This window comes from Oreochromis niloticus, linkage group LG12, assembly GCF_001858045.2.
Source record: "Oreochromis niloticus isolate F11D_XX linkage group LG12, O_niloticus_UMD_NMBU, whole genome shotgun sequence".
Lineage (NCBI taxonomy): Eukaryota > Metazoa > Chordata > Actinopteri > Cichliformes > Cichlidae > Oreochromis > Oreochromis niloticus.
In genome coordinates this window covers 24,443,562-24,457,619 of record NC_031977.2, presented here as the reverse complement: position 1 = coordinate 24,457,619, position 14,058 = coordinate 24,443,562, and the positions used below count along the sequence as shown (strand labels likewise).

Below are 14,058 nucleotides of genomic sequence, written 5' to 3'. Positions count from 1 at the left end.
AGGTTGTTTTAAGAACACGCAAAAAGTGTAAATGTAACAACACAGGCGACACAACTCTTTAAATATATATGCTGATTCAACCTGTTGTTGCATGAACAAAGGAAAATAGCTGACACGTGCAAGGACCGGGACCAGGGTAAGACTGAGAAGACCAGAGATCCTATTACCGTCACTCAGTGGCAGGCACTTACCAAACAGAGGTAGCAACAAATAAGATACAAATGAGGTGGTACTACAAAGCCATGCTAATGAGACCAGCTAGTGCCCTGTGGGACTGCCACCCCCATTCTGTTAATGTTAACACCGCCACCCTCTCTTTGAATGTGGATATGAAAGGAAGGATAAGGTGGAGGAGGTGGAGAGAAATAATAATCAACAATTGCCAGCCTCTTGTTTGCTGGAGCTCTTTTCTGAACAATACTGCACTCGCTCACACTCAACATCATATTGAACTTGGCTTCTTTTCTCCACCTCAATCACATCATCTCCACCACCATCTGGTCCTCAGTCTTTGATTGTTACCTAACTCACTGTAAATGCAGATGAGCTGAAAATGTCAATTCAGAAGGTTATCACTCTCATAAGCGCTCAACCTGACAGCATGACTACATGAGGGCTAACAAGCCAGGTGCTTTTATTTTCCTTTCAATGAGCTCTTCAAAAGTGGTTCCACTCAAAACAGGCTAATCACAACTTTAATTAAAAGACAGGTCTCAAAACACCGTTTTTTTATTTCCCTCTCTTCTAACAATCAACCAATATCACATAAAATGTTGCAACAAAACTGCAGATTTATTTGGGTATAAACCAGTATTGTGGAAAATGACTCAAAGGTTGTGTATATCTAGACATTTACTAAGGCCATGTTTCTAAAACATGAAAGACATGAATTTCTTTAGAGTAGCATAAAGTTAGCCCACTACTACTCCAAGACCAAAGGGCAAGTTATGTAGCCACGTAATGATCTGAAATCTGAATAATTCTGACTCAACAAAGAGTGAGTCAAACAAGTGTGAAAGTGTGATCCGGGCACTAATAAGGAAAGCCGCTGTGAAAATAGTCTCATCTCTGGGCTGTGTTGCGTGGTTACTGCTTTGAAGAGAAATGATTCAGCTCACAGCGAATAAATGACCATTCAAGACTAAAGGCAAAATCAATTCTTAAAGACTGCGTTTTACATTTTCATAAAAGCATACATACATCTCTCGACTGAATCTTCCATTACTTACTGAATTTTTTGTTTTCTTTTAACAATGATGGACAAATCTGATAGTTTAGATGATGATTTAGATTTTAGATCTGACGGATAAGACCACTGAGCTTCAGTAACATGAAATAATTCACATGCGAAATTGTCAAAAGCAGTGTTTGCAGTCTTGGTGAAACGTTACACTAGAGCACATCTGTGACGACTATCTGCTCAGAGAAAGCACATGGCACAGTGGTTTGCAGTACTGTGAGTCCATGTTTAGACAACCTCATCACTTGTGAGTGTAATATTTTTTAACCTAAAAACTTTCTGGGAGCCACTTGAGCTCAGTGGGGAGCAGACGAGCATATGGTTAAAGTGCAGTAGCCCAGGTTCGGTGTACGGCATATCTCATTCACCCATTCATAGCCATGAGTATCTTGCCCATCCAGACTGGTAAACATGTTTATGTTTCTGAATTGCACTGCATTTCTCACAGTTTCATTACTGCTTAGTAATTAGTTTGCAAGACAAGTTGGCATCTTCCATGCAAACTAATGGTTCACTGTTAGCACCCAAAGCAATCACAAGGAGATTTCAGTGCAGCCTCTTTGCAACCAGTGTCATGCTAGCAACTGCCAGCAAACTCACAACCAGTTGGGGAATACAAATTACTCGCCAATGTAGTGGTTGCCAGTTGCTCGCTGCAAGATCAATAAAACTATCTGACTGAGGCCTCAGGTAATGGTGGTAATTTTAATATCCAGTCTGGACACAGACAACAAGTTCAGCAGAACAGAATTAAATCACATCCGAAATCCAAATGACAAGCACCTCAACAGCGTTCATTTTAATTCCATTTAGCTCATCTTTGCCTGTTTAGGCTGAATTACTATGTTTTACTCCACTCCACTATGAGTGAAAGGGGGAAAAGCCTGCCTATTCAGAGTGTCTTTATTCATTCTTTTCTCTCGGAGCCCATATTCTGTCATGTCATGTGTGTGTGTGTGTGTGTGTGTGTGTGTGTGTGTGTGTGTGTATATTGTCCTCAAGTGTGTCCAATAAGATAAAAGAAGAAAAAAAAAAAATAGTATCTGTAAGAGTGTGTGGACCCACATCATATAGATCAGCTGCATGCAATATATGTTTTTTACTCCTACCCGGAGGCATGACTGTTTCTGTGAGCCATGTATTAGTTATTGTGAACAATCTGCTTTTATGATTAAATTGTTTTCAACATATTTTAATATAGTAAAAAAAAAAAAAAAGTTAAAACCCATGGGGACGGACTTGAAGTCATGTGTGTATATTGTCCTCAAGTGTGACGATATACACACACTTATACATTTTTCTGTAGGTTACCAATTGCGTAAGTGTGTATTTGGCCTGGTGCATCACTGACCTTGTACATTAGCAGGTTTGGTGGCATCTGTAAAGTCACATATTTTTTCCCAGTGGTCCCTGATGGCCTCGGGTTTCATGGATTGGTTCTTCTGTCTCACTATATAGCCCTGAGTACGCTCCCAGCGCACTACACACACAAAAAGCCACACACAAATACAGGGGTCATGGCACAGTATAAACCCCACACATACTGTAGCAGCAGTCTGGGGGACTAATGAATATGGCAAATGCATACAGACATTTCCTCTGGACAAAACACACAGTACTCACATTTACCAATCCAGCCTGCACCAACCTAAAGGGAATCAAACATGAACAGAAGAGCAAAAGCACATGGAGATTAAGAAATATTGCCTCTCTATAGAAAAAGAATATGCTATTGTATATTATTTTTCTCTAAGATGACACAAAGCTACAAGCAGTGTAGTGACAGTTTTGAAGTGAAACAAATGTGTTTTTGTCTCAGTACCTCAAACAGTCCTCCATTCTCCTGGCATTGTTCATGACAGAGCCAGAGGACCAAAGGAGCAACATACTCAGGCTTCAGAGACGCCACAAGATCTACATAAAACAAAACATCTGGTTTACATCTGTAATAAAGGGCAAAGGAGGTCTTGGTTTTTAAAATATGTTGCATTTGGTTCATTTATACAGAGAACGAAAAGTAAAAGCACCTTTCCTTTTGCTATTGAACTATGATTTAATCTGGCTATTAATAAACAAACTGCATATTTTAGGGTAAGGTTAACCAACATGGTCTGCAATAATGCCCCTGATCATCATATGTGTACATATTCCCATGATTACACAGTAAGAAGTGATACTACATACTGTCTGTTTTTTTGCTTAACTTATAATCTTCAGCAAGACAGATGGCAAAAACATGAACTGGCTTCACATGAAGAAACAAACAGAATGCTTGAATTCATGAGACCAGGTCAGTACGAGTCCTAGTACTAGCAATCTGTTAGGGAAATATTTCTTAAACATGCTGGAATTAACTGAAAAAAGAAAATATGCCACAAGCTTAAACTTTTTTTTTCTTTTTTTCTTTTTTAATATCCCTTGTGTGTGCTGAACATATCTATACCCTAGTGGTAAAAAGAAGCCCTTCTGCTTCACTGAACTCGCTGCTGCTTAGCAAGATGGGTTTTGTCATTAATTTTTTTTAGAAAAGTGTCAGTGAGTGAAAGCAAGCATATGGAACCAAGTCATTTACTAAGGTGAGGCCCCTGTGACAGTTGGCACAGCGCAGTGTGCGACAGATGCTTCCGTAGGCCGGCACGGCAGGGCAACAAAACCTTTCCCTTAATTCACTTAATACTTCTTATTCCAGAGCTGGAGTCACAGAGCAGGCTCAGTGTAACTGTGACGTTCAGACTTCTACAAATACGGAGTCAGGGGTTGGAAAAACATTCCCAGTCCCAGTTATTCTTAAGGGTGATGCTTTTTTGTTTTGTGTTATATTAATACACAAGATAAGATTGCCAATTCTATATCTTAGTTGCTTAATCTTAATTGTAGGCATTCAATGCTGTATGCCCTCTTTCCAAAATACGTTCAACACAAAAACTATAAATGATTTATTGGCTTACTTTGAATTTTTCTCTAAATACTGGAAGACAACACATACAGTAATGCAAGGAGGACATAGCCGCCTGCCTAAATAAAGGGCTGACACATTAAAACTTTTAAAGCACTCACAGGGTGCATGATTTCATCATGGCCCTTGGAAAAGCAAGAAAACACTGCTCTTGAATATTAGATGAAAAATTTGCATGTCAAACGGGAGTGCTGTTGCCTCAAATTTTGTAAATCCACATTACATGGTATTACATTATGCAACCGCTCTCAAAAAATGCTTTGGTTAAAACCCATTTGTCCATTACAGCCTGTCCAATGAGATAAAAGAAAAAAAAACATTATCTTTAAGAGTGTGTGGACCCACATCATATATACCAGCTGCATACAATATATGTTTTTTACTCTTACCTGGAGGCATGACTGTTTCTGTGAGCCGTGACCCAGCAACAGGAGCAATCGTATTGCAGTGGATGTTGTACTTGCGACCCTCGATTGCCAAAGTGTTAGCCAGCCCCAGCAAGCCCAGCTTGGCAGCGCTGTAGTTGGCCTGGCCAAAGTTGCCATAGATCCCAGCGGCTGAAGCAGTCATGATGATTCTGGCCACAGAAAACCGGAGGCAACGTTAGGGTTAATGCAAAGTGACAGGCATCACGAAGGAGTCATAAGAGACCCAGACGGACTCTCCACACACAATCTTACAAAGACTTAGATATTTTTCATGCCTGCTTACACCCAGGAACGTGCATATGTAAGCATCTAGTCATGCAATCCTAGCATATTTACGCAGACACTAGCTTTAACAAGGTGACCATCATAAACAACGCTACATTAGGTGCAGGAGACTTCTGAGGAACACCTTGCTGGTCATCAGATACAATACTCCGTATTATAATATCAATTTCTGTGCTCAAATGTCTCAGCACAGTAATATTTAAAGAGCATCGCATGATAAAATATTGCACCAGGGACTTGATCCAGAACATAAACACATTATGTAAGTGTATTCCTTCATGTTTTCATATAGTGAGTGAGCAGGGGAGTCAGGCTATGACCTTTATCATTTCATTTCTTTCTGCTGTGGTTTTACCTTTAAATGTACCGTACATTTTTGTTTGAGGTGACTGCACACCGAGATTGGATTTTAAAATTTCCCATGAGCATTGCAAAATACAGAGGGATGACAAATGAAATGAAAAACAAAAACACGAAGTGTAAGGCGGTGGGCCACGATGTGCTTATAGAACAGGCTTAATAAAGCTTGACATCATTTCTACACATTTCTGGAACTCTACTGACATTGTTCATTCTAGAGACAGTCCCTCCTCTGGTGTTCTGATGATGCTGGTGGACAGCTTCTTGTAAGGTCTTAGTACATCCTTTTTTGCACCATTTAATGACCTCCTTGTGGCCCACTGATGGGGACATTGTGTTATTGGGTTATACATGGTTTAAAACTAAAGCTAATCACTCAGAACTCTTTGGAAGAGGAATAATTTAAAAAAATTAAAATGTGGGGTGTGGAGCCTGGACTTGTCTTCTGAAATGGGGCATAGCAGAAAAAGGTTTGAGAAGCACTGCTCTAACTGGGGCAAGCAGATCCAAACTATACCAAAAAGCAGCCAACCACCGCCACCGGACAACCTTCATTCAATATCAGCATCATTATTTCCAAAGGGTTTTTTATTCTACACAGTAATAAGATGCTCTTGAGCCCAGTGCAGTACAAATGTTACTTTAGTGTTTATGAGCTGCTATTTGTGTAAAATGGCTTGTGTGCACTTGAGAAGGACATCTATTACCTATGATAACACTTGAGCAACATTCCTACGCAAACTATAACACAGACTTATTTCTGAACATAAATAAAACAGGCTTTTGTTCAGAGTATGTTTTGCAGGTCACGAAAAGCCCATCTGTAATTAATAAAAATCTCAATAACAGTTCCGTTCCAGAAAACAGCCACTGCTAATGTTATTAGCTGCACATGCAACAGAGGCCTGTAAGTGAAACCCCCATCAATCAAACATCGGAAAATGCACTGCATGCCTGTTTAAGCCCACACTGTCATCATTTATCTTCCATAAGCAATGCATGGCATCGTTAAAGCAAAAATCAATACAAACTTCATCTGCCAAGTCATCACTATTTCAAGTTAGTAACAATCATCCACTAGAATGGCTGAGCGACATGGAAAAAATATTCGTATGTTATAAATCAAATCACAATTTCTGTCAAGATTAAAGGTTCATTTTTGTTCCTAAGTGAAGATTAAGGTTAATTTTGTTTTAAATACTATTTATTTTACTGTCTGAACTTGAACCTGATGAATATACTGAAGAACAACACAACTAACACAGGTATATATATAACATATAATAAAGTAAAATCTTCAGGTTTTACAGAAGAACATGAAACAAAAAGGGAAACTTAATTGTTTCATCAGTTCCAAATAAATAATGTATATCGTTAGCTTCATAGCATAATTGCCTAAGTCACCTTGACCAGACAATGACTTAGGCACTTATGCTATGAAGCTAACGATATATTAATACATTGTAATCTAAAATAACTGTCGCCAAAGCCAGTCTGTACATATCCTCAGTACAAGTTCAAGAAAGTCTTAAATGTTAACAAAGGAGAACATAAACACAACTGACATATTCACTCGGTTGTGGTCCGCTTTGCTCCAAGGCAGCCAAAGAAATAAATTATTTTAGAAAAGGCAAAAGAAGTGTAGGATAGTCTCAGTGAAGTGGGCAGTAAGCTGCATATGGAACAGATGTGCAACTTGACCACAATTCCCAGGTTTATTAGCCACAGCTAATAAACCTGGGACTAATGCTAATGGTACCCATCTAACCCCCAGATCTGTTTGCAGTGTTTGCAGATCTCTAAAATATTCCTGATATCCCTCTGTGTACGGTGCCTTATGCGCAAAAGACAACTTTCATAAAATGACTTCAGGTTGAGAACAAGTTGATTATTTCAATATTCCAACGGTGCTATGGAACATCAAGCTGGTGTTTTGGGAACTAGACAAAGATCAGACTAAATTGTATTAGTCACGGACAAATCCTGGTAATTCCAAAAGGTTTACAGACTTTTTCTAACACTGCATGTCTTGATCCAGCAGTTTTTAATGGTGTAAAATAAAAGAGAAAAAAACAAAAACAAAACCATAAATCACAAAATCATGCTAATAAAAGCATATTAAAAAAATCATCATAAAAAACAAACAAACAAACAAAAAAAACAACCCAAGATATGAATTTGGTTTTGCACCATTTGAGGTTTATCTGTATTAAAGCATATTGACTAAAGCAGCATCTGAATATGTCTATGACAATTATCCTCAAGAGACCACTTAGTCAAAGTTTTTTGTCGGCCTCAGATTATCTTTAGTACTGTTGCTGACGTATGAGCATGCATCACATGGTACCGAGATCTTGATAACACTCCAGTAATGTTGCCTGTTGAGGATACTGTAACTTGACAGATCTAAGGAAAGAAAAATATCCTACCCACGTAATAAGAGGATGACACAGTTTTACCTGCGTCAATAGCTGTTACAAGCTGAGCTACTTACCTGCCAAACTTTTGGTTTTTCATGTGGTTCCAGGCAGCTCGAGTCACTAAGAAAGAGCCTCTCAAGTGAACTCTTTGAATGAGGTCTGTGATGCAGAGAAAGAGGAAAAACACAAGTAAACATTAACGCATAACAATACACATCTCTGATATTTAGCATTAGAACAGTGTGGTTCGAAGCATATGGCAGGTTTTAAACACAATTTAAAACATATTGATCTACATATATCATTGTGAGGCAAACAAAAGAAGACACACAGTGTAAGTAATGAGAAGTAAATATAAAGATTAAAGTGTAATTACCCCAATCCAAATCACTCGTCCTGGCAAATGATCGGTCACGAAGTATTCTTGGTAGGGAAAAGCAAAGAAAGCGTTTTAGGATTTTTTTTTCTGCATTTAGCTTTTTCCCCCTTTTTTAATAAGCCAATATTACATGCTCAAATGAATCTGGAAACTGCAACCAAATGGCCATTCTAATAGCAGATGATATGAGTAAACATTTTTTTATAATAAATAAATAAATAAAATGTGTGATTATTGCTGTTAGAGGACTTACCCAGCATTGTTTACAACAACATCTGGGGAAAAAAAAAAAAAAAAGAGAGAGATATTAAAGTCAGTGAATAACTATAACGACATTGTTGACAATCATTTTATGATAATTTCATAAATCAGTAGTGACAGGTATCAGCACTAGTGGCCGCAGGATTTCCATAGAAGGTTTATACACACCTATTCTTCCAAATGCATCCAATGCTGTCTGGATCAGCTTCTCTCCATCTTCTACAGAATCTGCATAGACAAAACAAAACTGTCATTTTTTCACAGTTTTACATTCTTTTTTTTTGAGAAATTGGTCTTAAAAGAATGTTTCTTGTTAGCTTTAGTTCAGGGTGTACTTCAAAGTGAGATTAACTGAGTTTAAAATCTAAGTTTTTCATGTGACAAAAGTGACTATTTTCCCCCCTGGTTCAATCACAGCAGTAACTTATGTTGAATATATGAATATATAATCTAGTTGGGAATTTTAGGTTAAAATCGACTGGAATCAGCATTTTTTCACCAAATGTAATACAGATGCTCTGCTGGGTTAATACATTTTATATGTACAAGTTGTTAAGCAGTCTACCTTACGTATGTCATGAATGAAGCTCAGCTGTAAAGTTACATCAGTGTAAACCATCTGATTTATCAGACTTAAGATAAGCTTTATTGTAAGCAGAAGCATACAACTGGAATGTGCATAGGTTCATTTGGTGTACAAATGAACATATGGTGGTGGTCTAATCTCCTGCTAAGTCTCTTTTACGCTGTTGGAGTTGCAGAGTCACGAAACATACAAAGATTCAATCAATAAGATTTATTTCACTTTGATCTATTACAAAGCCATTTCCGCATCTCCTCTATAAGTCTGGGGGACAGTAACATTTAAAGTTTAAATGTATCTAGTGTAAAGTTTCAGAGCTCACACGTGCAGCCAACACCTTAGATATAAACAGCAGCATTAACATAATTAACTCGAGTTATACTGTTTATTTTACCGCTCTGTGCACTAAATCCAAAGATTAATGATTTTCTGCGGAATTAATTTCCTGTCTTATTTGCAAGATGTTGCATTTCACTGCTTTATTTTTATTTTATTTATAGATGTTATCACCATTTTATTATTATCATCATGTGATAATGATCAGAGCAGGCAGCAATTTGTGCAAAAGAAGAGTCCTATGACATGGGAAATGTCACTTTTTATATTAGCACTCACAGAGGCTGAAGCAGGAATCCAGGCTTAACAAAGTTGATAATCACTGTTGCAGTATCCGTTATCTACAACTGGGGTTTTATCAAGCCAGCTAATTCAAAGAAAGCCTGACTATATTGAACTTCCTTTATAGTTGGCTCATAGTTATATATACAGAAGCAATGAGCAGATTTGGGAGGCATATAAGAAACTTTTATAGTGATAAAGCTTATGGCCTCACTCTTCTTTCGAGTTTAAGTACTGATGTGATGTGTGGCAAAAAAAAAAAAAAAAATGGACAAAAAGTCAACATTCAAAATTGCCAATAAAACAGAGTGATTGTTTTGTTTTCAAAAACTATTTTTTCTCCTAAAGGTGAGACACATCTTCAATACTCACCAACAGTTTCATCACTGAGCAAGTCCAGCTGATAGAAATCAATACTATTTTTCACTCAGCCATTACATGAACTAAATACGTGAAGCAAGCAGAAGAGAAGAGAACTCACCATAGTTCGCCACTGCCTTGCCTCCCTTCGCTCTTATCTCTTCCACCACCTTATCAGCAGCTGCAGAACTCTTTCCGCCTCCTTTAGTGTCTGCCCCAAGGTCATTCACTTTATTGCAACAAGGAGAAAAAGATTAGCAATAATGGGGTGAGTTTTGCAATTCTCCATGAGTGATTAGGTTAAGAAAACAGCACAGGTAAGCTGATTCCTTGACAGAGTTAAGATCAAATTCAGTCATGGCAGGAGGACTATACTGAAATTAGAAAATATTTATGGCTGCAACTGCGTAATTTTAAGAATAAAATAACCAACAGTCATTGCAATGCAAGGTTCTCACTGACAATTTCGATATAATTTATGTAAGTCCAACTTCTCCCTCCACCAATTCTGTATAGCACCTCAATTCAGGACATCTGATACAGGAGTTCTGTTGCGCCCCACATTTTTGGAACCAACTGTCATGTGTTTCACTTAGTAATATGGAAGTCAGTGGCAGTCTCTTAACACTGAATCAGTGAATTCCAAATCAACTCAATGTCAGCCTGGAACGCCACTAAACCAGCAGGTATTTTCACCAGTATGTCATGCAGATGCAGCAATCTGCACGTTTTTGCTCATTTCAGGTAAAAATCAGCTGGTGCTTTAATGTAGTCAGCAGCAAGTGATATGAACATAAAGTGGTAAAAACCTTATGTTCAAACCATGAACAGGATATATGAAACTAGCTGGATTCATGCAGAACTAAATATGAATGTATATACCAATATGATACTCACCAATATTTTTTTTTTAATTAAAAAAATAAAAATACAGCACTGAGAGACCACAACTTCCCTCAAAGGGCAAGGTCTATATTTACAACTTTGATGTTTTATGATGCTGACATAAGCCTATTATGGCATCATATTGAAAAAATAAGAAGTGTGTTGTACAGCTCTCTCCATGCACTTTCATATGATATTTTACTCAATATTTTACTTTCTTTAAAAAAAATGTAATGGTCAACTTTGACCTTGGGAAGTAACAATAAAGATCAAGGTCAAATGCTTAGCCAACCAAGGTACTCATGTCCCCCAAGGCTTAGTAAACGCTCTGAACCTTGAGGACAACCCATAAAAAATTGTGGGTAATATGAAGTTTGTACTGATTTTCACATTTGATGGGACCTTGACTCGATTTTCACCAAAGTTGAATCAGCTCGAGCTGTTGTTGGTGTCCACCGTCACACAAAATTTGAATATGAGAACTTCATCAAAAAACAGATAAACTAAACCGAGTATTCTCTCCCTAAAGGGAGGGAGTATGTAAACTAACTAAATTACAGGTTAGGTGTTTACCAGCACAGGTTAAGTCTACAGCTATGTTACCATGGCAGCTTAACTTGGTACATTGCCATTGCCTACATGGAAACTCTAAGTCCCTATACCACATTTGATAAATCTATCAGGGAACTTGGTGTAACTTTTGACTCAGCTTTCTTTCTGGATGCTCATATTACATCTCTGCTTCGCTGTTGCTTTTAAGCTGAGTTCCATTGTGTCACGCTCTGAATTGGAAATTGTGATTCATGCCTTGATTTCATCACGTCTGGATTATTGTTATTAAGTGTTCACTTTTCTTACCGAAACCTCCCTGGAACGTCTGCAGGTTGTTCAGAACCTGACTAAATCTTCTAAGTTTTCACATATCACAGCATTGCTAATTAACTTCCACATGCTCCACATTAGCTTCAGAGTCCAATTTCTAAGATTCTGGTTTTGACTTTTGGAGCTCTGCATGGACAAGCACTAGCACACATCGGTGAACTTTTACATCTGTACATCCCCAGGAGGTCCCTGGGGTCTTTTGAATAGGGTAGGCTGGCTATGCAGGATATAAGGCTGAGAACTAAAGGAAGACAGTGCTTTTCCAACAGTAGTTCTCCCTCTGACCCTGGAATATGTCGACTCAGTGAGGTCTTTGAAAGAGCAGCAAAAATTCAATATTTTTAAACTTTTTTTTTTTAAGTAACTTTTTCGTTTCAATGTTTTGGCATTTTTCCTCTGTAGCTGTTTGTAATATTTATGTTGAAAGGTGCTATATAAATAAATAAGATTTGACTTTACTTCATTGACCTGGATAAGCCAAATTCTGCTTTGTTGCACATGTCCCAGCACATCTTAACAATACTATGATAGAAACACAAGGTAAAATAAGTGAAAAATGAATATCTTTTATTTACCTATTACTGAGGCACCTCTCTCAGCAAAAGCCAGTGCATATTCTCTGCCAAGACCTGTGCAAAGAAAGACACATGAGTAAAAGGTATAAGCTTACTTCCAAAGAATGAAAAAAACCCATCACCACCTGCAGCACTGCTGTGTTGTTGCTGCATGCCCTTTCACACACTTTCCCTGGAGCTACAAGCCATTACACCATTCGTACTTTGCTCTCCGTGTCCATTAAATAAAAAGACCGACAGACGTCTGTTTCTGCTCGAATTAAAATAGCTCACGTTGTATAACAATAACAAAGACTTGCTTTACTGACTTTGCTTAGGTATACCATATTGCAGTTATTGCCTAGTGTTAGCAGTCAGCAAGACTCCGTGATTACAGCACCTGTGCAGCTAACAAACGCGCAAGAAGAGAAAAGATTAATGCAATTTCCGTCCTAATAACTGGGCTGCTTACTAAGAAACTAACTCCACAACTACCAGATTAGCATTTGGTGCTAACAATACAAAGGCTATTTTAGCGTCAACATAGTCGACAGCTCAGCTAACGGCGATTTTTACCTCCTCCGGCCCCAGTAACAAGCACGACTCTTCCCTCGAAAGACAGAGACATTGTTTTGAGATTTTACTGTCTGGTTTGAGAGGGTAACAGAGGCTACAAAAGCTGCAGCACTGGCTTTCTGAGACAGCAGGATGAACTCTGACAAGTTCCACTTCCGCGATATAGGGAGACTGTAACGAGCAGTGACCAATCAGCAGCCAGGATTTTATTACAACGTTTTTATCAGTTTTTACACGTGTAATCTGTGTACTTTGACCTCAAATTTTGATATTAAAATTATTCAGGCTGTTTTATGACATTGTCCAATTCACATAATCTGTAGCATCTGAATTTTACAACAAGAAAGATAATCAGTCAAAAAAAGATAAAGGATAATGGTGATGAAATCTCAAAGACTGCTTGTATTAGCAGCAGTGCAGGTGTTCTTATGTTTCACAACAATTTTTAAAACACCATTTTTCTTCATATCTCCAGCTGTAAACTGCAAAACAGTTTGTTTTCAGCACGGATGACGTTCTTTCTTCCATTATCCACTAAGTTTCAAAACATCTTGAGGAAAGCATATGCTCATTTGCCTATTAGTGTTTTTAACACCCCCCCCCTTTAGTGTCTGTTAGTTTCCAAACAGTTAGGAGTTACTTCTTCAATTATCAAGTGGCATCTCTCTAACGAATTTCTAACAAATAGGACTCGGCAGGTTAAGTTCAACAATACTCTGTCTGAGCCAGTCCAACAGAACAAGTATGTAGGCTACTTAAACAATCACAGAGAATGCTGTGTGATCCATCTGAGTACATTCTGTACTCTTTGTATGAGTTGCTACCATCAGGCAGATGGTTTAGAGTTCATCGGGGAGAAATTAACCATTTTAAGAACTCCTTTGCTCCTCTGTGAATCAGAATATTAAACTGTAGCCTAAAATAAGTTTAAGCTTCACAGGTTGCAATATAAGCCAGTTCAAAGCCAGTTGGAGAGATGCAGATTGTTTGGTTGTTTTTGATTTTAAATCACTGTTTGTATCTCCTAGCGTTACATACCCATATCTAAATAATCAACAAAATAAAGGTGGCAAATATCCTAATTTTATTCATAATAGTCATATCTAATACATTTATTTTACAGCCCTTACAATACTATTTCTTCTATATCCTAGTCGAGATAATAAGAAGTCCTGCATATTGATTATGCATATTAAGTAAAAGTAAAGGTTGATTGGGACAATGGTAATTTGGGGGGGGGGTCAGGAGTGATTTGCAACAGAAAGAGTGAA

General features: G+C 37.9%; 1 protein-coding gene across 1 annotated transcript in view; it reads right to left on the bottom strand.

Moving 5' to 3' along the window:
• Window positions 1–12,954, bottom strand: part of hsd17b4 (hydroxysteroid (17-beta) dehydrogenase 4) — a 36,145-nt gene extending 23,191 nt beyond the window's left edge. Inside the window, exons 1-11 of the mRNA XM_003451062.5 lie at window positions 12,788–12,954; window positions 12,233–12,286; window positions 10,012–10,119; window positions 8,498–8,557; window positions 8,322–8,343; window positions 8,066–8,112; window positions 7,764–7,848; window positions 4,586–4,773; window positions 3,063–3,154; window positions 2,864–2,888; window positions 2,592–2,720 (exon numbers count right to left, since the gene is read on the bottom strand). Of these exons, the coding sequence (XP_003451110.1) occupies window positions 2,592–2,720; window positions 2,864–2,888; window positions 3,063–3,154; window positions 4,586–4,773; window positions 7,764–7,848; window positions 8,066–8,112; window positions 8,322–8,343; window positions 8,498–8,557; window positions 10,012–10,119; window positions 12,233–12,286; window positions 12,788–12,839 (862 nt within the window). The 5' untranslated portion in view covers window positions 12,840–12,954. The remainder of the gene's footprint in view (window positions 1–2,591; window positions 2,721–2,863; window positions 2,889–3,062; window positions 3,155–4,585; window positions 4,774–7,763; window positions 7,849–8,065; window positions 8,113–8,321; window positions 8,344–8,497; window positions 8,558–10,011; window positions 10,120–12,232; window positions 12,287–12,787) is intronic.
• Between the last annotated feature and the right edge of the window lie 1,104 nt (window positions 12,955–14,058).